This window comes from Sinocyclocheilus rhinocerous, unplaced genomic scaffold (genome assembly GCF_001515625.1).
Source record: "Sinocyclocheilus rhinocerous isolate Xijiao unplaced genomic scaffold, SAMN03320098_v1.1 scaffold1275, whole genome shotgun sequence".
Taxonomy (NCBI): domain Eukaryota; kingdom Metazoa; phylum Chordata; class Actinopteri; order Cypriniformes; family Cyprinidae; genus Sinocyclocheilus; species Sinocyclocheilus rhinocerous.
In genome coordinates this window covers 874,321-899,955 of record NW_015628268.1, presented here as the reverse complement: position 1 = coordinate 899,955, position 25,635 = coordinate 874,321, and the positions used below count along the sequence as shown (strand labels likewise).

The window sequence follows — 25,635 nt, the reverse complement described above, 5'->3', positions numbered from 1 at the left end:
ACGTTTTGAAAATGACACTTTTTTTTTTTTTTTTTTTTTTTAAATGAATGAACTGTGGAATAAATTTAATGATCAGTAATAAACTGTTTTAACTGATACATGATGTGTCTTGCTCATGCTGAATAGAAAAACACAAACATTCACATTTCATATTTATTTGCCAGGCAAAACCAAAACTTTAAGGTAAAATTTAGGGTAAAAACGATTTCAGAGAATGTGTTCCACCTACACATCGCCAGAAAAATTTAACTTGCATTGCTCAATTCCAATTAACGTAAAAACAAACTTTAGGTGCAAATCTGTACACATCTAGACACGTGTGATGTTTATCCGGTATTGAGAAAACCAATTAGTCCATCTTTTTCTCATTAGTTTCTTGCTCAAGTTCATGCGAATAACAGCATTTGTCTCCATATGTACATGTTCCCTAATAAAGAAAGAAAACAAAACAGCTTTGTTAGGTAAAATAGCTGTTTTAATATGTATGAATTATTGCTATAATAATTTATCACCAATTAAGGACACTTCTGACTGCTAAACCTAATTAATGAACTAATCTTATACATTAAATATTTATCACATGTTCTGGAATAAAAGTTGGATAATTCTTGTACTTTGAAAAATTAAAAGAAATTTTAATTTAAATTCAATTTAAATTCTCAAATACTGACTAGTTTTGTAACAACAGCTAATAAAGCAACTCTCAGTGTTCCAATGATTCTGAAAACACTACATATATTGTAGTCAAGTGGACGTACCTTTCGAAACTTCTTACAGGGCAAGCTCTTGAGTTGAGAGGAGTCTGTGATCGGTTTCTTTCTTTTACCCTGAAACTGTTTTCTTTTGTCCTCCAGCTCAGAAGAGATTCCTCCACTAAATACAAAAAAAAGATGATTTACACTTTTAAGGTCAGCTAAAAGATTTTGCCAATGATTTAACAAAAGAGCATTAGCAATATGACCCACCCAGCTTTGGCACGTGCTTTTGGTCCCCAGTTGGCCTGTGGGTTCTCCTGGAAGCGTGTGAGGTGACGTTTTCGTGATTGAGGGTTTGCGTCTTCTCTGATTTCAAAGCAGGCTTGAAGACTACATGAGAGAATATGATGATTAACGGTAATTGAGTTGTATATTCAATTAAAACTAAATTCAACTAAAACTAAATTCAACTGCAATTCAACTAAACTAAAAGGTACAGCAATATACACAACAGGGATTTTAATATCAAATAACCAGATGAATTCAATATTAGGCATTTGATCCTTACGCTGGCTCTGCGGAGAGAATGCGGTGAGCAGGACTGGTTTCTGATAACCGCTCTCTCTTCACAGGGTTGGACTTTTCCTAAAGTATAAACAAACAGAGAAACTACATTAGAAAATGAAGCATTCTTGTGAGAACATTTGGGGAGGTTCTTAAGAGTGTATGGTGGCCACTTACCCAGCAGCGAATGATATCCCATAACACCCCAGCAGGAGCATCGGTCTTCACTGCATTTTTACAGGCGTGAGAGAGAGACACTCTGTACCCAGCGTGCAGGAGAGCTGACCTACACAACAGGAACAAAGTGAGGACACCCTCCATTGAAAGTCTATTGACCCAAAACTCTTTGACTCTTTTAAATTTATGCTTTTATTCACATAAAGAGTGAAAAGACTTTCAATGGAGGGATTTCATTAAAAATATCTTCATTAGTCTTCCGAAGTTGAATGAAAGTCTTGTGGGTTTAGAATGACTTGAGGGTGAGTAAACGACAGAATTTTCATTTGTGGGTGAACTATGCCTTTAATAAAAAAAATAAATAAAAAAAAACACATTCTTACAGACTTTTGAACAGTAGCATAAAATGCAGGTTGAATATGTTGTATTGAGTTTACCTGAACTGCAGCATGGGCGGCGTGTTGCAGTGAACTGTGCTGCTCAAATGATCTAAAACATAATACAGAGGAACATCCTGCAGCTCCTGAAACACACAACTCACACTATTAGCACTCATTCGCTAATCAGAGAACCTAAACTGTTATTGCTTGGAGACATTTAACATGTTCTAATCATGCTGATGATTCTTACTATGAACTTTATTAATGACTGACCTCGGTCACCATGCTAAGCACCCCCTCGATCCGCTTGGACGTTCTGAAGCGGGTGGGGTTCACTGAAACGGCACCCAGAACTTTCTGAACAAATTTCATGTCATGAATAGGCTCCGCCCAGATGGGACCGCCCAACTACAAAAACAGAGACAGGAACAAAGAAATCAAAACAAAAAGTTCATGGTTAATATGTACTGTATAATATGTCAGTTGTTTTTATACAGTAATGTACTGATATTACAATTCTGGTCGATATGATAAGATAATAACGCTATCGCACAATTACATGTCCAATATTGGCTGATTCATATCCAATATCAACTGGTACTGATATATATAAAAAAAAAAAAAAAAAAAAAAGTGTATAAAATCAGCAGACAACAACATGGTATATGGGTAGGGATTCATGATATATCAGTACCAACTAATAAAACATCAAAGGAATATTATACTTTGTTTGTATACACATAAGAGGAGATATTAATAGTTCATACCTGGTGCCTCTGCCTACAGTGTTCACAGTTAGGCCCTACTGGTGGTCCAGTGGCTGCCGAATATTTCATACTGTAACAAACATATAAATACACTTACTGAAACACATAATGATAATGATAGTACAGAAGCATTGGGAAAAAGCGAAAAGATCAATCATAGAGGTAGAAATACTCACTGTTTGCCTTGGCTCATCTTCTTCCCCATCCTCTGCAGATGAAATGCACCACAGCCGACACAGTTATACAGCAGCGCATGCTTACTGTGAAACACACACAGATACCTGGACTTACTAATAACATAATACATTTCTGTAAAAAAGTTTGGGGTCTGTTAAATTTTTTACATATTTGAAAGAAGTCTTTTATGCTTACACGCTGAATTTATTTAGAAAAAAATATAGTAAAATCTGTACATTTCTGAAATATTATGACGATTTGAAATAACTGTTTACTATTTCAATATATTTTAAAATGCAATTTATTCCTGTGATGGCAAAGCTGAATTTTCAGCAGCCATTACTCCAGGATTCATTACTTTTAAGGATTCTTTGATGAATGAAATGTTAAAGAACAGCATCTATTTGAAATTTATTTTTTTTGTAACATTATAAATATCTTTACTGTCTTTACTGTATTCATTTCTTACTGCATTTTTTCGTGTATGATTACTAGCAGCTATTTTATCTCTATATATGTAGACAGAGTAAACTGTGTGTTACCTTGCAGAGTTTTTGACCACGGCCTGGCCTGTTTTGACTCTGACGAATACACGAATGTAGAAATCCACACTCACGCTCAAGAGAGGTTCAATGTAACGCTGATACACAGCTGCTCTCTGATCTAAACTGTGCAGAATTATACGCAGAGCCTAGAATCAAAAGCAAAAAGCGTGTGATTAAGACGATGTTATGATATGAGTTTCCTTCATTCCATCCATTCACAAACAGCAGTGAGCCCATCTTACCATCTCATGACAGTATCTGGACTTGATGGACATAGAGCCATATTTGCTGTAGCAGGTCTCCCCGCTATTTCCAGCCATTACAGCCATGTCCGTACACGTGATGCAAAGCAACCCTGACAATGAGAGAGCGAGATTACTGTATATGTACTGTATATTGTATATGTGCTAAATAAATTCAGAATGTGCATGTGAAAGAACAGCGACAGACTCACCACCCTCACTGACAGCCTGCACAGCTGCGTCCAGAAACGGAGACGGGCTGCCATAGGGGTCAAGATCAATAACATCATAGCGTTCCTTCTTCCCTCTGGCCTCATACATCACCATACTGGAAAGACGTTATTATACCAGGATTTAGGATGTAACAGAATCAGTGTTGTTATTGTTAACTAAAACTATAACAAATCATTTTTCACTAATTGGGGGATTTAAAAAAAAATATTAGATAAAAAAACTTAAACATTAAAAAACTTAAAAATTAGGAATGAAATACTAAAATTACTACAAAAAAATTTAGTTTAAAATGACAGAAATAGAAAATGAAAACCTAAAAATTACAGTTAATTCATATATTAATATTTATAATATATTAATATACAATTTAAAAATATAAATATTATATAAAGACATACTTTAGTTGTCAATGCATGTTTGTGAGTGTATAAGCAAAATAGTGGAATAACCAAACAGTGGAGTTTGTGCTCTGACCTGGCATCTCTTTGGCTGGCTTGCAGTATGTGGGACACATTGTTGTGTTGAGCATTGCGGGAGATCAGGGCAGCAGCTTTAGCAGAGTAATCATTAGCAGTGATGCTCTTCAGGCCAGGGACCTCCAGAGCAAAACGTACAGAACGCAGACCTGATGCCGCCAAACCCTCCAGCACACGCAGACCTTGCTAGAGCAGAAAAGCGATACATTACTTGACATTTATTTATTTGGCAGACAGTTTTAGCCAAAGTGATTTACAAACATGGGGGAAAAAAAACAAGACTTATATGAGTCACAGTAGAATACTTGCAAGACAATTTGAAAACATCAGTATTGTAAAATACTATTACGTAATTTCAATGATTTTTGACTAAAATTACTTTAATTTAAAAAAAAAATGAATATAAACTGAAATAAAATATACAATGAAAAACTTACAAAAACGTACACAAAAATTAGAAATGCTGCCATGGCCATTAAAAGAAAGTTTAAGTACTACAATTACTAAAACTGAAATAAATAATAACAAACAAACTAATTAATTAATTAAAAACTATCTAATACACATGACAAGAATACATTGCAAAATTACTAAAATTAAAATGTAAAGCGAAAATAAAGCTAATTCAAAATATTAACAAATACTATAATAGTATATACATAATGATTAAAACACTGGTAATTGCCACACACAGACCTCACATCTTTCCCCTACAGATGCAGTGATGAACTCTTTCTTGTCATCCTCTTCTTCCTTTTGCTGCTCTTTTTCAGGCTGTTCTGATGCTTCCTGGTCCTCTGTTCCATTCTTCTCCTCAGAGAGTCGAACCACAACTCGATCTTTCTCACCCGGGACCAGGATCCGGATGCCCCTCTGAGCCAGCTGCTCCCTGGCAAACTCTGTGATCACCGCACATCTGATCAAAGAAGGTATATGGGAAGTTTAATGGCAAGATTAGAAAACAAAACATCAGGAGACGTCACACTGGATGGCGTACTCACGTTAAATCTCGGTTGAACTCCTGCACAGGGTTGTAGAACACCTCATTAGCACTTGGGAATAAAATGGCAGCCTTTCCCTCCCTGACAACCGTCTCCCCTGGTAAAAGCCCAGGTTCTGTAGACGAGGTCTGACTGCTTTCTGCAGAGCTGGAGGGATTTGTGTCTTCCATTGGTACTGCTGTGGTAGCACTGTCTGCACCTGCACTGGTCCTGTCCTGGGATTGTTCAGGTTCTTTCTTGCCGTCCATCCTGAATGTTTTGAAGACACTGTGTCCTGTAGTAAGGGTCTGAAGGAAGGATATTCTCTTCTTAGGAAATGCTAAAGACAAACCAGGACACCCAAAGGATGCCTGAAGTATATTTCTTGCTAACATCTACCAAAAGACAGCCTTGTGACCTGTCAACACAAAACTGATTTTAGTTAAGAAGCGCTTACAATCTCTTACATGATATATAAATTTAAAAACAAAAAACAAATACAAGGGTTCCCACACCTTTTGACATTGTTTATGTATATAACATCAAAATGTCCATCTGATTTTTTTTTTTGACGACTCATAAAAACTATGACCTAATTTTAAATTTAAGATAAATGTCAACTTCACATACACAATGTAACTAGCCAGGCTAGCATTAAAATGTATCTCGCCTACCAACTTACCGCTGATTATCCTTCCTAAAAGATGCTTTAGTTAAGCCATAGCAAAACATTCACGAACAAAAACAAATCAGATCGCAAAATGTACGCTAGCGCAGAGTCCTGTCAACTGTTAGCTTAAGTGTTTTCAGTGAAAATTCACGTGTAGCTCATGCCGTATGTCAACTACGGAAGCCTTGTAGCACTTAAAACCTGACAGAGACGCCAAGCACTGCGCACGCGCAACTTTAAATTAAGGGCACCGACGACAAAGCAGGGTAATTTAGAAAGGTTCTCTCAGTGGAGGTTTCTCTCTTTCTTTATAAATAATAATAATAAAAGAGGCTCACAGCAGTACTGAATGTTGGAATAACTTTTCCTCTTTTAAAAGTCGTTTCGGAAATATGCTAAATGTAAAAGTAAACAGTGTCAGAATATCATAATACTATCATTTTATTTTATATTGCTATTTTTATTATTGTTGACGTTACGGATTCTTTTTTTTTTAGTCTGTGTGCTTGTTTATGCTTTTGTAACATTGCACCAAAAAAAAAAAAACCTTTTGAAATTGAATGCCAGTAATTAGTGACCAGTAAATACACAATGAAGAAAAACAAGTGTAAATTTACCATTTAATAAACATACTAATTTCTCTAAATCGGGTATTATATTTTTGTCATTCACAGTATATTTAATTGAATTGTCATTATTATTATTATCAACACTGTAAAGTGGTTAATATAAATAAAATTAAATAAAAATTCTGAGTTGGGAAATAAGTTTGTAGACCACAATATTATAACTGTTCTTTGATCTCTGATGCAGCCTTAAACTTCGCAGTTGTCAAGATAGATTGTATATTTAACTATTTTCTTAATTTACATTTCTATATTCACAATTTGATATTTAATATTTAACATAAATTCCATAAATACGTTTTCTACGTAAAGTATTCCTTCTCTGTGCAGCATTATTGTCGTGGTATACATACCTCTACAGATGCTCCTTCTGTACAAATGGCACATTCGATCTAATAATCTAATCTAGTCACGCTCTATAAACACTATGCGCCATATAATTTGACCCCATTAGAGCGACCTGATGGACATATTTTGGAGGCGTTTAGTGCAACAACTTCTCCAATGCGCCATGCAGAGTTGAGTTGGCATGCTGTGCGCGTAGCACCCAGACCCCTCTAGGGCTTCACCTGAGTCTAGACGCTCCACACAGCTCACTTTGTCCGCACTGCCGCACGCTCAACCACGGCCGCCTCGCGCACTGACTCAACGGAGAGCGCGCGGCACGGCTCGCACGCATCGGCGTTCAGACAGCGTTCTTTAATTCGGTCTGTGTGATCGGTGACTCTGTGCTCTAAACCGGGTGACAGAATGATACACCCCTCGATAATTCTGTGCTCGGGCATCTTGCCTTTGCGTTCACGGTGAATGGCTGCCCGTAGAGAGCAATAGTCTGATTCCTCCATTGAAACACTTTCCAGCAGATCGCAAGCGAGGGGTGAGTATTTTAACGCATGCACGAGCGGTTAGCGCCACTTTAAATGGGGTCAAGGGGCAACCACGTGGGTTGAACAAGGGGGTCGCATTTAGTTATTCGTGTGGCACGGGGCAATTGAGAAAGATTTGGGGGGATTTTTGGATAGGGGTTTTGTTTTGTGAAGGTGTGCAATTGCTTTAGATGGGGGGAGGGGTGCAAAACTTTAACCACTTGTTTAACCAATAACAATGACTTGCTGCCGAGAGCTTGATTTATGTTGCATCAATGCGTCCATCTATATTTTCCAACTTTTTAGCCATGCATAACATCGCTTGCATTGTTAGCACGTGTTTCTGGACGATTTGAGGATTTATACTGGAGTAGGACATTAATGTGCATTGCTTTAGACGTCAAGTAGTAAATGGTGTCTTGTCTCGCGGATCAGCCTGACTCGCCCCCAGTTGCTGCATTTGTCCCGGGATGACCTGTTGATGTCGGGAAAAGATGGTGTCGAGACCCCCTTCCTCTTCCTCCAAAATGGAGTAGAATTTAACCACAGAATATTTTATGTGAAATCCAATGATTGCGCCGCGTGCATACAAATATGACTACTTCTTAATTTGCATGCGATTTGCAAGTATGCGGCTCTAGAACGATAATATAATAATGCATGCATATGGATGTTGCTGGGCGAAACGTTCTGGGTATAGATATCATGGTATGTGCAGGACTGTAGCTCAGCCCGACATTGCATATCATTACACTGGCACCGAGGGGCGAGAGAAACGGATGTGCGCTCCTCAATAATTCATCTATCTGACTATTTTGGTGACAGGAATATTTGAGGGCTGAGCAGCTTTTAGCTCTTTGGTCGCCGCATCAAGTTTGGAAACCAGGCAATTGGGGAATTATTTCTCATTTTTCTGCCCCCCGGGGCCCGTGCCAAACCGGAGCTCGTGTCCAGCTGGGCAGCGGTGCGGGCACACACACTCACCGGGTACCGCAGCCCTGCCGCGGCCGCCCACATCACAGAAACACCGGCGCCCGACTTTAACGGTGAGATTGCAAACTATTGTTAACTTATTACCTTAATGTTTTTAAATTAAAATTGTTGTTATTATGCCATACTGAAATAGTGCTGTGCGAGTGATACAAAGCAAACAGTCTGAGTGAATTAAACGGCATTTTAGCTGCATCCTGAAGCTGAAATCACATTATCGACAATTGAAAATACTAGTTTATTCTTAAACCCTATTCGCACGGGATAAGTATTATCTCGGGACCTCGTGTGATTACCAAGTTATAATAATTTTTTGATATGTTTCTTAAATGTGATTGCTATTGGCTAAAGGACTAGCTTTAACACTTTAAACTAGGATGGTGCAATCCGAAAACTAACTATTTCCAAAATGGCATATCTACTACAGTTACTGTTAGTGCTGATAATAAATTCATATTTATATTACATTTTCTTCAAACAACATAAGAATCTTTCTGACATGTAAATTTTTAAGTGGAAGTGGTTAAGTGGTGACTACTAGTTATTAGAGTTTTATATATATATATATATATATATTTGAGAAAAATAGGTTAAATGAACTAAATTAAAAATAAATCCATTGTAACCTTTTGAGTTAAAATATAATTTTATAAAATAAAAATATTCTATCTATCTATCTATCTATCTATCTATCTCATAAAATGGTATTATAGGCATATAGGTTAAAAGGAGTATAATTGTATAAACGGATGTTTCTTTGAAAACAAGTAGAGGTTTTATAACTGAGCAAAACCTTGCTGCTCTGCCAGACGAATCTTTGATCTGCTTGCTTTAACCTCCTGATCGACCTTTGTACAAAGCAAGAAGTTGGAGTGAAATTACTCAGAACACCTTTAGTGGGGATTTTTGATTAAACTGTAAGGTACTTTTCAGTAGCTTTGTCTTATTACTCAATAAAAAGATCCTGTGATGATGAACACAGAACTTTTGGTTGTTAAGAATTGTTAACATATTTTGTGAGGTACATTTATACAAGTGTTGAAAGTGTTGAGTTGATCTATATTGCATTATACATTTAATGATTTAGCTGACACTTTTGTCCAAAGCGACTTAGAAATGAGGAATACAACAAGCGATTTATCATAAGGAGGCAATAACACGAGAAGTGCTGGCATTACGAAGTTTCGAACATTGTTCAGAAAAGTACAAGTTAGAAGTTAGATAAAGGAGGGACAGGAATAGTGAAAGCATAGAAAGTGAAGCAGGATGCAGGTTAAGTGCTCATTAGCAGAAGGATTGAACACAAGTAAACAATGCGTATGAAAGTAACTGCACTTAAGTTTGAGTGTTGTTGGTCACACAGAGTACATACAGATATGATTTTATATAAAGTGCAACCAGAAACCTCAAAATCTCAAACAGAGGTTGGATAGCATAATACAGGATGACATAGTCCTAATTGGCTGATATATGACCCCTAGATAGTCATTGCATCAGGGATGTGCTCTAATTTTCTGTTAAAGAATATTTATTGAACCACCTGTGTGCCATCTATTCATCTTTTGCTTCTATAAAGGATTTTGTTTGTTGGAAAGTACGTGTTGACCCTTGGCTTAAGAGCAGAGAGTATTTGTATGATCCTAAAAAGAATAGACTGTAGTATTATAAATTGTTTATGACCCATAGATAGCCTCTGGATGGTTCTAACTTCTAGGCATAATCTTCGGTTATATTAAGAATGTGTATCAACATTTATTGCTTTTGTTCACTGTCTAATTTCCTGGGGAGAATGTATGCATTTTCTGTTTCTATGTTCTGGTCTTGACTTTCATGGGATGTTGTTTGTGAGACTGCATGCACTGACCTTGGAGTTAGAAAGTTAGAACAGCGAGAACCACTATGTCCCCATGGTTTCATAAGAATAGATGATGATAAACTGCAAGTGTGTGTGTGGTGATTCCAGAAATATTTAAAGCTTTATTTAAGAGTCACATTGTTCATTTAGGTAAGACAATTTTTGTGAATCTTTTCACAACATTTTACAGAAATGTTTCTGCGCTATCATTCAAAATTGACTGTAAAGGCATTTATAATGTTACAATTTACATATTTTTATTTCAAATAAATGCTGTTGTTCTTTTTTAACTTTATATTCATAAAATTATCCTGAAAAAATGTATAATTTTTTTCTTCTTTTCTTTTACAAAAATGCACAAATGTTTTCAGCATAGATAATATGAAGAATTATCTTTTGAGCAGCAAGTCAGCATATTAAAATAATTCTGAATGATTTTGATGTGACACTGAAAAAAACTGTGGCGTAATGGCTGCTGAAAATTCAGCTTTGCAACCACAGAAATATATTATATTCTTTAAATATATTAAAATAGAAAAGTTATTTTAAACATAAACAATATTAGTGCTTTTACTGTATTTTCAGTCAAATCAATACAGTCTTGATGAACTTTAGAGACTTAACACTAAAAAATCTAACCAAACCCATACTTTTGAACGGTAGATGTGTATTTACGCATACCATTTTTGTGTCCTATAAAGTCATCTTGTGGAAAATTTTTTTGATTATTTAACTTAATATTTTTAGCCCATTGTTTTCTTAAAAACAATGTTTAATTATTGTTATTAATGTATGAATATACCTGTCCTCATATTCCATTGGTAAGCATTTAAGGAATCTGCACACTTTTTCACATTTTCCTCGCTGTTGGAATTTTGGTGGGAAAATTGATTGAATTCTGCAAAATAAACACCCGATGGGTGGGACTGTGTAGGAATTTGAATGACAAGTTGAATTTTGTGGAAATCTAAAGATATTTTTGCACCCATCTGTAGGCGTGGATTCTGTACAGGCCCTGCCCATTTGTCATTATTATAAGAACTCTGGTAAAATAATTTAGAATTTTTCACCTTAGTTCTAAACTGTTTTGTGTTTTCTTTTTCCACAGACTCTGTAGTACTGGGCTTTACGATATGGCTCAGATGCTACAGATGGCGATTCCCAACTTTGGCAACAATGTCTTGGAGTGTCTTAATGAGCAGAGACTTCAGGGACTGTACTGTGATGTGTCAGTGGTGGTGAAGGGTCACGCATTTAAAGCCCACCGGGCAGTGCTGGCTGCCAGCAGCTCCTACTTTCGAGATTTGTTCAACTCTGGAAGTAAGAGCTCTGTCGTGGAGTTACCACCGGCGGTCCAGCCTCAGAGCTTCCAGCAGATCCTTTCCTTCTGTTACACTGGCCGACTTAGCATGAACTTGGGCGATCAGTTTCTCTTAATGTACACAGCAGGATTCCTGCAGATTCAGCAGATTATGGAAAAAGGCACAGAGTTCTTCTTAAAGGTCAGCTCACCAAGTTGTGACTCACAGGGTCTTCACACAGAAGAAACACCACCCTCAGAACCCCAGAGCCCCGTTACTCAAACTGGGAGTGGTACAGTAGGAGGGTGTGCGGTTGCCACTGCAACGGCTCGACCTGCTTCCTGCCTAACGCCCCTTCCTTTGGTGTCAAGGGTGAAGACAGAGCAGCAACCTCAAGCCCAGCAGTCCCAACAAGAAGCATCATCATATTCAGTGGTTTGCACTCCAGTTGCTAAGCGTCTTTGGGAGGGAGGTAGCCGTGAAGGAGGTGGAGGATCAGGAGGAGGGGGAGGTATGAGGAAAGCAGCCCGCTATTCACAGGAAGTGGCACGGGGCATGGGAGGGGCACCGCCTCAAAGTGCAGCCTTATTGGGTGGAAGCGGTACCACTAATAGCAACAACAACAGCAACAACAATAATAACAACAGCAGTAACATGCCAGAAGGCACCAGCCCAGGCACCCCCAGCATGTACACCAGTGACTCGCCAATCTCTTACCACGATGATGATGAAGAAGAGGAAATCACATACGAAACAACTGAAGAACAGTACAGACAGATCTGTAATATGTACACTATGTACAGCATGTTGAATGTAGGGGCAACAGGTAAGAATAGTTGAACTAAAATTTGATTTCATTGATGGGTTGCTGATACTTATCAAGTAAATTTATTAACTGACACTTCTGAACACCACATTGTGATAAGAGACTTTAGTATGTTGTAAAATTGTGGGAAATAAATTGGGCCAAGTATCGAGCCCTGAGGAACTCCATCAATAGGATTATTGAAAAGTAATCATACAGACAACAAACCAAACAAAGCTCATTTGCTTTGCTTTGTAGACCTTTTCTAAACATATTTTTAAAATATAGTTTTATTGTTATTAAGAAAAGTCAAAATTACTTATATACCCTAAACAATAGGTTAAACTTAGGTTTAAACAATAGGTTATAATTGTTTCATCATTGCTCCTCCATTCACTTTCCCCCCAAAAAATGAATTCAAAGCAAAATATATAAGTTTGTTTATTTAAAATGTATTTAGTTTATGTAATTTTTAAAAATATGTTTGTTTATCTTTTTAGCTATTTATCTGCAGATTTATAGGCCGTTTAGGGTCAATATATGTTTTTTTATTTTAAAATATCTCTCTCGCTTTGTAATCTTGGTTCAGCCAGCGAACGAGTGGAGTCACTACCAGACCACCTCACAGTTGAATCAAGGGGAAGAGGAGTTCGAGTGAGGCAAGATCTGGCCTCTCTTCCCACTGAGCTCATTGCACAGATCGGAAACCGCTGTCATCCTAAACTCTATGAAGAAGGTGACCCTGCTGAGAAACTGGAGCTAGTAACAGGCACCAGTGTTTTTATTTCACGTGCTCAGCTGATGAACTGCCACGTTAGTGCAGGCACACGCCACAAAGTGTTGCTCAGGCGGCTCCTTGCTGCCTTTTTTGACCGGTGAGTGAAGTTTTTGACCTTTATTCAGCAGGAAATAAACAAAAAACAGTCATTAGTATTTAAAGGAATTGTTCACACACACACACAAAAAAATTGTCATGATTTACCCACCCTTATGACTTGCTTTTGCCAGAATGGAGATATTTAGCATAATGTCAAAGTTGCTCTTTTCCATACAGTGAAAGGTAATTGTCATACAGGTTTGGAATGATATGAGGGTGACTAAATGATGCCAAAATGTTCATTTCTTGAGTGAACTAGCTCTTTAAAAGTAAAAATGTAAAATGAAGTTATTAATGGAAATCGATCCGATTATTTTAGGGTTTTAAAAAGTTACTTTTTTTAAGACCACAAAACAGTCCACAAAAAAACTTGGTTTGCTGAACAGATTTCTTGGTTTTGAATCCCAGTTGCTCTTGGAAATTACAGGTCAGATTTGTATGTGTTCCTTTTAAAGTGTATCATCCTTCTTTATTTTTCCTGTAGAAGCACTCTTGCAAACAGCTGTGGGACAGGCATTCGGTCCTCCACAAATGACCCCAACCGCAAGCCACTCGACAGTCGGGTTCTCCATGCTGTTAAGTGTAAGTTGTGGTAAAAGCAGTTTTATCTACTTTACGTTTTCAAGCATCATTCAAAATAGCTATGTGTAAAAAGTGCATGATAAACTAAACTAACTTCTTTTTTTGTTCTCTTTATCTCTAGTTTACTGCCAGAACTTTGCTCCTAGTTTCAAAGAGAGCGAAATGAACGCGATCGCTGCAGACATGTGCACTAATGCACGCCGCGTAGTACGCAAGAGCTGGATTCCGAAACTGAAGATCCTGATGGCAGAAAGTGACGCTTATGCCAACTTTCTTCCGGATGCTTCCAAATTGGAGTCTGATGGCTTGGCTGTGGAGCATGCTTTTGAAACAGGATCCCTAGAAGGTGGTACAGCCTCTGAATCTGGCCAGTCATCTACAGATGCCCTGCAAGGTGTGAGCGGGGAGGGTAACAGCTTGTTTTAGTGAGTAACACTACCATAGTTCAGCTATTCATTCCTCTTCCACTCCTCCATTGCATCCCAGTCTCACCTTGGGCGTTGATGTCATTTGGGAGCAATGAAGTGTATCTTTATGAAGACTGTTGTTGAATCTCACTTCAGAAACTGGTACTTTTTATTTCCTTGTAGATTTTATTTCCTTGAGGCCCTCCTTGTCATACTGCAGAAACACATTCCTGAAGAGGAGGGTACTATAGGTATATTTGGGATGAGCGGAACGGGAAATGGTGTCTGGAAGCTCCTATCCAGTCTGAAAACACTGTCATGATTCTAAATATCTTTTTGGAGAATCCAGAAAGTTAATGTTCCTGGACATAAGATTGTATTCATCTGTTAACATTTAGTGGCTGTGTACCTGCTTTCTGGACCCCATTTCCTCTTTCTGCACAAACACCCTGAGACACTTTTACTTTTTTTCTTTTAAATTAAATTTTCTTTTTAACAACATTTGTAATTTTTTTTTGCTTTTTGCCAACTATTCAACTTTTTGTCTTGCCAAGTATCCCAAGAGAGGCAATGTGTCATTTATGGATGCAATGAATTTGTAAGAGGCAATCTGTTTATCTGAAACTACTTTTGAGTTTTGATAGAGAGAGTCTGTGCAAGATTCTCACCTTTTAATCAACGAATAGTGAATTGTTGTCCACATGTTTTTGCATTAGCAAAAACAAAATCTATTTTAATCATTTTATTTTGGTATATTACCAAGGCTTGATATTGTTACTTTGATTTATTTTAATCAAATCGGCATGAGTTTTTACTGTCAAATATCTCCAAAGCAAATCCCAAAACACTCCCACAAACTTAAAAATCATTAAGACCTTTTAAATTTGTCTTTCTGTTCTTAGTAGTTTTGTACGACACATGACGTAGGACTGGCGTCTGTGTGTTGTGTAAATGAGTGTGTATGGAGGCTGTAGATGGTAGTATTTGATGTGCTGTATCTCACAGTTGACTGCTTCATGCGCCGATCGCACAAGCGTGGTGCATGCTGCCGCATGGTGCATTCTGACATACTACGCCTCAGCGCCTCTGACAGAGATGCACTAAACGCTCTGATGAGTGCAGTATTAGAGATTGGCACTGAACAGGCATCAGTGCCCTAGCTACGGTGGTTCTAAACCACTAAAGACCACTCTGAGAGTAGAAGCTGTTTTTTTTTTTTAATGCGGATTTGAAAAGTCAGTTTTTAATTGTCTCTTGATGGCTTTCGGGTTTTAGAAAGAGTAGTTCTTGAAGTCTGTAATGCTAATGAAGAGCTGTTGTAACCACAGGTTTGGAGATGAAAGAAAGTGACCATGTAGTGTAGTTGCACTCTTAAAATATTTAAGGATGTGTTCAAATTAGATTCCCAAAGTATGACCTGCATCTTCAGGTGTTTTAAGCACACTTATGTCATGAAATGTGGACTGTATTGTTTGAATTTTTGATTATGGCTGAAGAAAGGCTATGATTGGACAAGATAATCTCAGTCCAAAAGAGTAAAATAAGTTTTAACCTAAAAACTAAATTATTTACACACAACCTTGTTATTTGTGGGTTTTAAAGGGGTGGTTCAGTGGTTTTTTTCTAGGCTTGATTGTGTTTATGGGGTGCAGTCTAACATGTGTTAATGCTTAGTTTTTTTTAAAAACGCATTACTTTTTCACATAATTTACCTTTATTCCACACTGCTCTGTCCCTTCTCTGAGAAATGCGCTGATCAATTTTCTGCTTTTATGAAGCCCCTCCCTCAGAAATAGGCGATGGGCTCTGATTGGTTAGCTAGCCCAGTGTGTTGTGATTGGCTAAACCACCTCTAGTGCGCGTCTAAACGTGCCGCCCCTCTCCTCAACGACATGTGCTCTGGTTGTATTGTAAACAAAGGCCTCCTTAATATCGTCGTTAATATCTGATAATATAATATCAGTTTGAGCCCGATTGAGAAGCAGAGGATATTATTGAAGAGGATCGTGCAGAACCTGTGCAAGCACAGCTTTTAATGGTAGGCCTATGTTTTTTGTTTTTTGTTGTCTCATACTTTTAGATATGCTGTTATTTGTAAATGCTACTGCTTATGTTAGCTTTTAATATCATGATTAAAGCTTTAATACAGTACGGCAACTGCACGCGGGTCCATGTTTAATGCTTCTCATAGCTATGTGAAAATAAGTGTATAATTGTAACAGTTCATTGCTGCAGCTGTGGAAGTTAGTGGGTAAGCACTATCACTTGCTGAATGAGAGAGAGAGAGAGATGCAGAGCGTGTGCAGAGCAGGGGTTTGTGATGTCACGAACCCGGGAAGTAACTTGTTGTAGTCCCTACCAGCCGTTTTTGTAGGCATTAAACTGCCAGAATTTTAAAAGACGATATCTCCATTTGCATTGAACTTTCAGCTTCGTAACTTTGCAGATATTGTTTATGCTCAAACAGCAACATTACACACTAACTAACATTAAAAAAGGGAAACCGCAATCAACCACCCCTTTAAAATGTTTAAATTTTTTTAACCTCTTCTTTTAAAAGGATAGTTCACCCAAAAATGAAAATTGTCATCTACTCACCCATCCATTCCATCCAAACCTGTGTGACTTTCTTTATTTTGTGAAACACAAAAGAAGATCTTTTGAAGATGTCGGTATCAAACGAGTTTGATGTTTTGAAGAATGTATTCTATTGTATGGACCCAAAAAAAAAAAAAGATATTGCTCAAAATATATAATACATAATTAAATAAAGATAGTATAATAATATTTAATCATAAAAACATTAAATACTGTTTTGGGTGAACTATCAATTTAAAACAAAAAATATTAGTTAGACATTTCATAGGGGTGAAAAAAAGAACAAAAAAGGCAAGTTTCTTTTAAAAGATGGCAGCTTAAGTCTGTCAGTACACTGCACTGGGCCAGACTTTTACCTCTCATCCACGTGGTACGATCCTAAGAGACTGCACCAAGTCTTAATCATAGTACGATAGGATGAGCATGAGATATTTGCACAGAAATCTGAACTGGATTGTTCAGCACTGCCTTAAAGAGTGGAAGTTCCTGCCTGGGAGTCTTACACAGCCAGTCTGTGACAGAGAAGAGAAAGAAATTGTGGGAAGGGGAGGGCACTGAATGCCTGGATGCGTGCTGGTGTGCTTCGCTACTTTTTCCTCAGAGTTTGAGCCTCTTTTTTTAATTTCCATTTTTAGAGACACGCATGCTAATGTCTGTGCATTCATGTGAGGAGGCTGACAGGAAACCAACCGCAAGTGTGTGCCAGAGGCATGCTTTTTATATGTGTGCATTTGTTTATGTGTACATGCTCAAATGTAAGTCTGGTTTTTGTGTGCCAAATGCACGTCTGAGAGAGGGTGCGTGGGTGGTGTTGGTGTATGACTGTGGAATATGTGCATTGTGTGTGTGTGGATGGGTGGGTGAGTGGCTGGTATGTGCGTATGCAGAGATCAGAGAGCTCTGTTTGTTTTTGTCTGACTCAGAGAGGGAGACATACAGTGCAGACGCAAGCAGAGAGGGGAGGGAATGTATTGGTGAGGAGATGGATGCTCACACACACACACACACACACTTAAACACACAACTGGTGCAGTGAGCCATTTTCCAAATGGAGGCATCAAACGTACGCTTTGACTAAACAAACCATCAGCTTGCATTGAATCTCATCTGATTTGGCTTCTTTGGTTTTGTTTCTTCATTAAAGAGTTAACATGAAATCAAAATTGATCCAATTTACTGTCTGAATACACATTTCTGTGGTTTTGTGTATAAAACTTTGCATAGATTTTATACACACAAGAATCCATACAAACAGCAGATTTTGAGTATAATTAAATGGTCTCAGATTTATAAAAGCGTATGTTTGTCAGAACTTGTGAAAAGAAAGTTCACTTTTCCAGCCTCGTCGTCTTTTTGAAATAACCATATGTGGAACTTATGGAGCTTTTTATTATTCATAACCCTTTTCCGTATAATTTACATATGCAGAATTTCATCCAAATACAACTGCATTTAAAGTTTGCGTGAAATAAAAATTCACCATATCTTACATTCATAAATCTATATATACATCTATATATCTATATCTATATGTGACCCTGGGACCACAAAACCAGTCTTAAGGGTCAATTTTTTGAAATTGAGATTTATACATCACCCGAAAGCTGAATAAATAAGCTTTCCATTGATGGATGGGTTTGTTAGGATAGGACAATATTTGGCCGAGATACAGCTATTTGAAAAATTTACAAAATATCTTCATGGAACATGATCTTTACTTAATATCTTAATGATTTTTGGCATAAAAGAAAAATCGATAATTTTGACACATACAATGTTTTTTTGGCTATTGCTACAAATATACCCAAGCGACTTATGTGTGAAAATGATGCAACTAGACCTTCCAGAGAAAATGACAGACTTCTTTCTGGTGATGTATGTGGTTCTTTTTCAGTCATTTTGTCCATTTAAACCCTGCTCCTTTAAGCTTGCGTTCATCTGCCTCCACTTTTTGAGGTTTGTTAGGATAGGACAATATTTGGCCGAGATGCAACCATTTGAATCTGAGGCTGCAAAAAAATCTAAATACTGAGAAAATCGCCTTTACGAAATTTACAAAATATCTTCATGGAACATGATCTTTACTTAATATCTTAATGATTTTTGGCATAAAAGAAAAATCGATAATTTTGACACATACAATGTTTTTTTGGCTATTGCTACAAATATACCCAAGCGACTTATGTGTGAAAATGATGCAACTAGACCTTCCAGAGAAAATGACAGACTTCTTTCTGGTGATGTATGTGGTTCTTTTTCAGTCATTTTGTCCATTTAAACCCTGCTCCTTTAAGCTTGCGTTCATCTGCCTCCACTTTTTGAATTTGTTCACATTTTGAAATCCAATCAAAACCTGATGTATAGAACCAAGTCCTGCCCGCCCCCCCCCAGCAGTCGACATTTCTTCATCCCTGTTAGAATGTACATATATGGAGCTGGATCCTCCAAAGTACAGCTTGATAAGACTGTTTTTTGTACTATCATGTTTGACACACATGCAGGACCAGGAGGTTTTTTAGGAAGCATCCAGCATGCATGTCCATGAGGGCTGGATTTGTGATGTTTTCAACTCACGAAAACACTTCTTAACATGTTCTGCTCAGTAGTGCATTGGTGAGATTGGGTACACAGTGTGCGCTGAACTCGATGAACTTTAGTGGAATTATCCCGTATAGAATTTCAACCCCTGACCTGCACACTGGTCTTACGTGCAGGATCCTCTAATTTAACAATTAAACTTAAAGTATTATTATTATGTTATACTAAAGAATCATCTAAGTCAAACAGAACAAATGAGGTTAGGCTTTGGACGCTTTGAGACACAACAATGAATACCACACACACACACAAAAAAGTGTAATAGAATTCATGGGAAACTATATATCTTTGTTTTTATTAGCTATGATTTTGTTTTGTTCTACTCTAGAATAGTGCTTGGCCATTGAGATGCTACTAATTTAACATAGTGTTCATATCGATATCGGAATTATATCGTATCGACCGAAATTAAGAAATATATCATGATATCAGTTTTGGCCATATCATCCAGCCCTACATAGACTGTAGAGTTGCCAAGGGTTTTGTAAAGGAACATGAAATTTACAGTAGCTAGGAGCAAGAGAAATTTTATATTTTTGCTTTGTATATTACTGAAGTGCTGGGAAGGGATGAGGGCAGCTGAAACTAGCTAAGAGGGTATTTACTGTATAAAAATGTCATTCTTAAAGGGTGGATGAGTTAGGGAGTTGGGGTCTATAAGCACTGCAAGCTATTTTTATTACATCTTTCTGTCTTAAAGAAATCTGTTTTTTTGTTTGTTACTGAATTGGTTTGCTGGTAAAGGTGATGTTTAAATGACATTGAACGGCTCATGAGCGCCACCTGGTGTCGGACTTGATGCTGCGGGTAGAAAGAAAACTGCCATGCAGTTACTTCTCCTGACCATTAAGGGACAGCAAATCTTTTAATTTGACTTGATCTTTAATTGAATAACCCCTTGCCAAAAGAAAACGTACACAACTGTGTGTAAAATGTTTTTGAACTGCCAAATATTGCGTATATTCAGATCGAGAATAAATAGTCTCTGCTGGTGTTTACCAATGTGATGATCAAAACAATCGATATATATGACACTTTATTAACAAACAACCAATATGGGGATTTGCGAAAGCTATTTAACATGACTTAATATATTTACAGAATTTGACACTTTGCGTTTTGTATTTGAAACTTTACTTGATTATTAAGATCCCTTTACTCGAGTTTTTTTTTTTTTCCTGTTCCATTTTCTATAGTGATTTGCAGAGAAAAATATGTAGGACTCTGCAAGAAGTAAAATGGATTGTAAACTGTGTTAAATAGAGCTGAGAGTGCTGTATACTCTTATCAGTTGCTGAAGATATTATTAAAGTAAGTGTGTGTGTGTGTTGCAAGAGAGAGGGAGCTTTATTTAAATCTGAAAAAGCACCTTTCGGTGAGTGTTCATAGTTTAACTGTGAACTCATACCTTGTCATAGGAGTCTTCAACAGGGAGTCAACCGTGTTTTTTTTTTTTTTGCTGTTAATGTGTTGACTACAAAATAAAAAGCTAAAGATGCTCTAAATTTTTCTTTTTTCCCTCCCACATTAAATTATATCAAATTAATGATATTTTTATTTTTAATACAAGTATACATGTGGTTATTTTAATGGCTTTGCAATATAAGCATCACATGTAAATACGTTAATATGGTAATATGCGCATGTTATCAGCCAGGCTTAAAATGCTACACTCAATTTTATGCAATATGTAAAAAAAAAAAAAAAAGGGATCTGTTTTCTGTCTCTGTAAACAGCAAGGGGTGCTTGGCCTGAAAATAAGTTGAAGGCCCCTGTCTTAGCACCTTGAGCTCCTTCTCTCTGCCTCACTGTTTCAATTGAGCACGGGGGAGTGATGTATCTTTTTTTTTATTCTGTTAGATTTTTTTAATTCTGGCTTAGAGCTTGTTCACACAGAGCTTTTTTTTTTGCGCATTTAACTGCGCTGCTGTTTAACTTTTTCTAGGCAGATGTCTTTTAATGTTGTGATGCATCTCGCTGCTTTTCCAGCGTCTTGTGCATGGAAGCTGCGGTTACAAAAAAAGTTGTTCGACTATTAAGGCAAGTTCGACTTTTAAGGCAAGACACCCCAGGTGAACGGTATAAATGTAAATCTTCACCAGTTGATTGTTTTGTGTTACAAGGTTTCAAATATCAAATGATGTAATTAAATATGCACTAGAACATAAATGTGAACATTGGATAAAGCCAGGTTCAAAATTTGTTTGATTTTTGTTGAGATATTAAAGGTTTTTAGAAAGGGGATTTTGGATATCTCTTTTTATCAGAAGACAGAAGAGGCGCATACACAGGAAAAACAAAGACCGATGCAATCAAAAAGCCTCGGATGAAGACATACCTCTCCTAAACTGATATCTTGTACATTTTATCCTTTTAATAAGATGTCTATCAACCTGTTAATCGTATTTCACCTTTCCAACTTTCTCTCCTCCAGTATAAACACACCTCTCTCTTTCTCTCTGCTGCGGCCCGCCGCTCCATGTACTTCATCTTTCTGTGCGCTTCTGCGCTGCTGGCAACCTCAAAGACTCCAAAACATATATTGCTCTTTGTACATCCCTGCCCACCAGAGACCAATGCATGTGCGCACACACAAGCAGGTGTGTGGATCTACCTCCTGACACCGTCAGCCATACCTTCCTGGCCTCTGTGCCTTCATACAGGTCATGTGATGCAGGAGACCCCTTGAGGTGTTACGGGAAATAGATGTAAATGGGGGCAACTTTGAATATGGAATGTGGTAGATTCATACCTCAGCAGGGGCCAGGGAGCTCCATCAGCATGGCTCTGGAGAGCATGTCTCTTGTGTGGCCGCAGGGATCCTGCAGCAATTGTTTTTCTGGTATAGATATATGAATATACATATATAAATACAAATCTATATATACTGACTGTACATTATACATAGAAACACTAATGAAGTTTGATTGTTAGTTGTGCATTCACAGCATGAGATATTATTCCCCAGAAACCACGTTTTGGAAACAAATGCAGTAGCTTCTACTGATGTCAAAACCCCTCTGTACCCTTCACCCCACCCCGAGTACATGCCAGTGTTTCCTCTGTGTTCCAAGTGCCAATAACTTTGTGAATTCCTTTACTGTGACCCAACAAGAAAGAAAATTGCACATTAACTACTGTAAAAAAAAAAAAAAGAATAAACATGGAGAAAAGATGTTCTTAATAAAAAGGTTTGTAACAAAGTAAAATCATTGTGGTTGGCTTTTGTTTTAAAGGAATTAAACACCCCAAAATTAAAATTGGCTGAAAATGTACTCGCCCTCAGGACATACAAGAGATGTCTCCACTGGAACAGATTTGGAGAAATGTAACACTATACGTCGCTTGCTCACCAGTGGATCCTCTGTAGTGAATGGGTGCCGTCAGAATGAGCAGCTGATAAAAACTTGAAAATAATCCACACGACTACAGCGAGGGGAAAAGTTGCATGTTTGTAATAAACAAATCCATCAAGACATTTTTAAACTTCAAACTGTTGCTATCAGCTAAAATAAGTCCTCTAGTCATAACATTGCTTTCTCAAGTGAAAAAGTACTCTCATCTGAGGAGCGAAATATACACAGAGCAAACACTGTTTATAAGCATAAACAGTCTAAAATTACCCTTTAAAAATGGTGATGTGAGAGGATAACGGGGATGGACTTTTTCTGTGGATTAAGTGTTATTGTGGATTGTGGACTATGTTGGCTAGAAGTGATGGTTTAAAGTTAAAACGCCTTGATGGATTTCTTACAAACACACAGCTTTTCACTTCACAAGACATTAATTGATGGATTGGAGTCATGTGGATTACGGTGATGCTTCCATCAGATGATTCATTATGACGGCACCCATTCACTGCAGAGGATTGGTTAGCAAGTGATGTAATGCTACATTTCCCCAAATCCATTCCAAAGAAGAAACAAACTCATCTACATCTTGGATGTGTTGAGAATGAGTAAATTTTCAGCAAATTTTCATTTTAGGATCTAGTTCAGTCATTTCAATGCAGCTTTCCAGATTTATATTTCATATTTATCTCTACTGTGAAATCATTATAATTATGTCATACCAGACTATAAGTATTTTTATCTGAGAGCTGCTATAATAGTGTGATGCACATCATTTGAAAATAACCTGAGAAATGAAAAATGAAACTGCATGTCAAAGGCATATACTTTAATCAGGAACCATTTAGATTGATCAAGATGCCAAATAAAGGCAAAAGTTTTATATAATACAAATGCCTACAAAAACAAGTGACAAGGGCATTAGACTTTTGAAATGCATTCATTTATATATATATATATATATATGCAGCACTGAAAGACATTAATTTGTAAATAAAAGAAAATCAAATACGTACCAAATTTCCCTAAATGGGCATATAAGAGGTATTACGTTTTAATACTTTGTTCCACATTTTAAGCAACAGTGAGTAATGACATTTTAAGGATTACATTTTTCAAAAACTCTTATGCTTGGAGTTGAAGCTGACTTTCAGCTATTTATGGGTTTATATATTTAATCACATTACTAAATTATACTTGACAAAACAATACTGAAATGTGTCATATTCAGTTGAAGCGGAAAGAGGAAAGCATTTATATTGAACATTATACATTCACCCACAGGCACGTAGTGTCCTTACACCCAGATCAGAGGGTACACTGGAAACAACTCATTGGCACGGAGGATTCGAGTACAAAATGTTCATTAGTACACCCACAGACAGGCACAATTTTAGATCTCAGCTCAAGTTCGGGAATAGAAATATAAAGTAACGATCATTACTGTGGGGTCTGATCAGCTCTTTAGGGGATTCTGTCAGTTAATAGCTGCACTTTCAGAACATGCATCTTGCTGATTTGGACTGCAAATAAAAACAAATGACAAATATATTTTGTATATACTGGAGTAATGAGTATGGAATATCACTGTGGCATGCAGAAGGCATAACTGTCTATATGTCCAAATGATTCTACACATATCTCCACAGTAATATGAAACTTTACAGTCCAGTGTACAGTAATCTCAGAAGCAATGCATAAAATCATATTTTAAAATATGGGAAACCCAAATACTTACAAGCACACGGCACATCTATGAAGATTCATGAAAAGTGCAGATGATCTTTTCTGCAAGCTGACTCAAATGATGCAATAAATGTCAGATTTATCCATAAAGGAAGAACAAATGGCGCAAAATGCCAATGACAACCTCAAGGTGTGACTTTGCTTTAAAAACATAATTTAAAAAATCCTACATTTCTGGGCATAATTTTAGTTTATAATTTCCCACGCACACCATCATAGGTTGTTTGATGGTGGTATCACCAGTTACAGATGTTTTTATAGTGACTGTTACAGCTCTAGAGGGCGCTATGAAGCTGCTTTACTTATACTGCTTGTTATTGGTTGATTCAGATTTCTTTAAATAACAAAATCTAAACTGTTTTACATCATTGGTGAACCATTAGCGCACATACTGTCAACCTCTTTCATGGGCATTTATAATGTACACAATTACTGTACTGTTTTAAAAATTAAACATATAAAAATATAATAAGGCAATATCAAATTCCTCATCCCCACTTACACTCTGTACCACAATAAAACATAAGAAATACAATAACTGTTAACTTCCATCTCAGCACCAGTGAAATTCTGGAATAGGCCTTGCCAAGGACAAGGAATCCAATCCAAAAGCAGTGAGAGAGAGTGAAACGCTGAGAGCCAGAAGATGTATGCGTTAGATGAATTAAAAAAGACGAGGAAAGACTATAAAAATAACTGAACTCTTTCTCACAAAGATAACGGAAGCTGAGGTGGAAGAGTCATGGTGAAATTCTGTCTTCCTCTGTGAGCTTTTGGCATGATGGAGGCCCAAGAAGAGTCCAGTTTAAATAGCAAAGAACAGAATGAGCACCACAATCAGTATGATTACTAGAACTCCAATAGCACACCACTGTCTCCGACCTGCAACACACAAAAGCACAAACGTGAAGTCAAAATATCACACCATCTCACACTCATTTCTTAAATCTTGCAGAATTAAGAAAAAAGCTTGCAAAAACAATAAATGTGAAACTGCTTGGGTGGGTTTGAGAAATCATAAATTCATCAGCTTTATAAAATTATACACTACCATGTGAAATATTTTTTCATTAAGATTTTTATTTAAAAAAATAAAAAAATAATACATAATAATAAAAATAATAATT

At 37.1% G+C, this 25,635-nt stretch overlaps 3 protein-coding genes across 9 annotated transcripts in view; 1 reads left to right on the top strand and 2 right to left on the bottom strand.

Annotated features, from left to right (window-relative positions):
• Window positions 1-25: 25 nt before the first annotated feature.
• trmt1 (tRNA methyltransferase 1) lies at window positions 26-7,409 on the bottom strand. 5 transcript variants are annotated; one of them, XM_016548697.1, is made up of 16 exons: window positions 7,324-7,409; window positions 5,259-5,545; window positions 4,954-5,173; window positions 4,256-4,443; window positions 3,760-3,875; window positions 3,548-3,660; window positions 3,303-3,451; window positions 2,760-2,843; window positions 2,584-2,653; window positions 2,090-2,224; window positions 1,874-1,959; window positions 1,437-1,545; window positions 1,264-1,340; window positions 966-1,085; window positions 759-873; window positions 26-427 (listed from the first exon to the last, which is right to left on the bottom strand). In XM_016548697.1, exons 2-16 carry the CDS (start codon window positions 5,504-5,506, stop codon window positions 350-352), a joined length of 1,908 nt encoding a protein of 635 aa, XP_016404183.1. In that variant the 5' UTR covers window positions 5,507-5,545; window positions 7,324-7,409; the 3' UTR covers window positions 26-349. The 5 variants fall into 5 exon arrangements, with proteins under 5 accessions (XP_016404183.1, XP_016404182.1, XP_016404184.1 ...); XM_016548696.1 differs by lacking the exon at window positions 7,324-7,409 and adding an exon at window positions 6,887-7,290; XM_016548698.1 differs by lacking the exon at window positions 7,324-7,409 and adding an exon at window positions 5,912-6,115.
• Window positions 7,333-18,255, top strand: nacc1b (nucleus accumbens associated 1, BEN and BTB (POZ) domain containing b). 3 transcript variants are annotated; one of them, XM_016548700.1, is made up of 7 exons: window positions 7,333-7,410; window positions 8,225-8,445; window positions 11,353-12,371; window positions 12,940-13,225; window positions 13,712-13,809; window positions 13,931-14,234; window positions 17,450-18,255. In XM_016548700.1, coding segments are annotated over exons 3-7 (1,683 nt in total). In that variant the 5' UTR covers window positions 7,333-7,410; window positions 8,225-8,445; window positions 11,353-11,377; the 3' UTR covers window positions 17,451-18,255. The 3 variants fall into 3 exon arrangements, with proteins under 3 accessions (XP_016404186.1, XP_016404185.1, XP_016404187.1); XM_016548699.1 differs by lacking the exon at window positions 17,450-18,255 and adding an exon at window positions 14,400-14,711; XM_016548701.1 differs by lacking the exons at window positions 8,225-8,445; window positions 17,450-18,255 and having other exon boundaries at window positions 7,336-7,410; window positions 13,931-14,711.
• Window positions 18,256-24,302: 6,047 nt separating this feature from the next.
• stx10 (syntaxin 10) overlaps window positions 24,303-25,635 on the bottom strand; it is a 5,380-nt gene continuing 4,047 nt past the window's right edge. Inside the window, exon 8 of the mRNA XM_016548692.1 lies at window positions 24,303-25,390. Within this exon, the coding sequence (XP_016404178.1) occupies window positions 25,314-25,390 (77 nt within the window). The 3' untranslated portion in view covers window positions 24,303-25,313. The remainder of the gene's footprint in view (window positions 25,391-25,635) is intronic.

Bases quoted from the DNA above. Each gene is read 5' to 3' on its own strand.
- trmt1 (XM_016548694.1), bottom strand. From the start codon at position 5,632: ATGTTAGCAAGAAATATACTTCAGGCATCCTTTGGGTGTCCTGGTTTG. The intron at 4,444-4,953 runs GTCTGTGTGTGG...TTTCTGCTCTAG, and splicing joins CTGTAGGGGAAAGATGTGAG to CAAGGTCTGCGTGTGCTGGA. The intron at 428-758 runs GTACGTCCACTT...TTTCTTTATTAG, and splicing joins CCTGTAAGAAGTTTCGAAAG to GGAACATGTACATATGGAGA.
- nacc1b (XM_016548700.1), top strand. From the start codon at position 11,378: ATGGCTCAGATGCTACAGATGGCGATTCCCAACTTTGGCAACAATGTC. The intron at 12,372-12,939 runs GTAAGAATAGTT...ATCTTGGTTCAG, and splicing joins GTTGAATGTAGGGGCAACAG to CCAGCGAACGAGTGGAGTCA. The intron at 13,226-13,711 runs GTGAGTGAAGTT...TTTTTCCTGTAG, and splicing joins CTTGCTGCCTTTTTTGACCG to AAGCACTCTTGCAAACAGCT.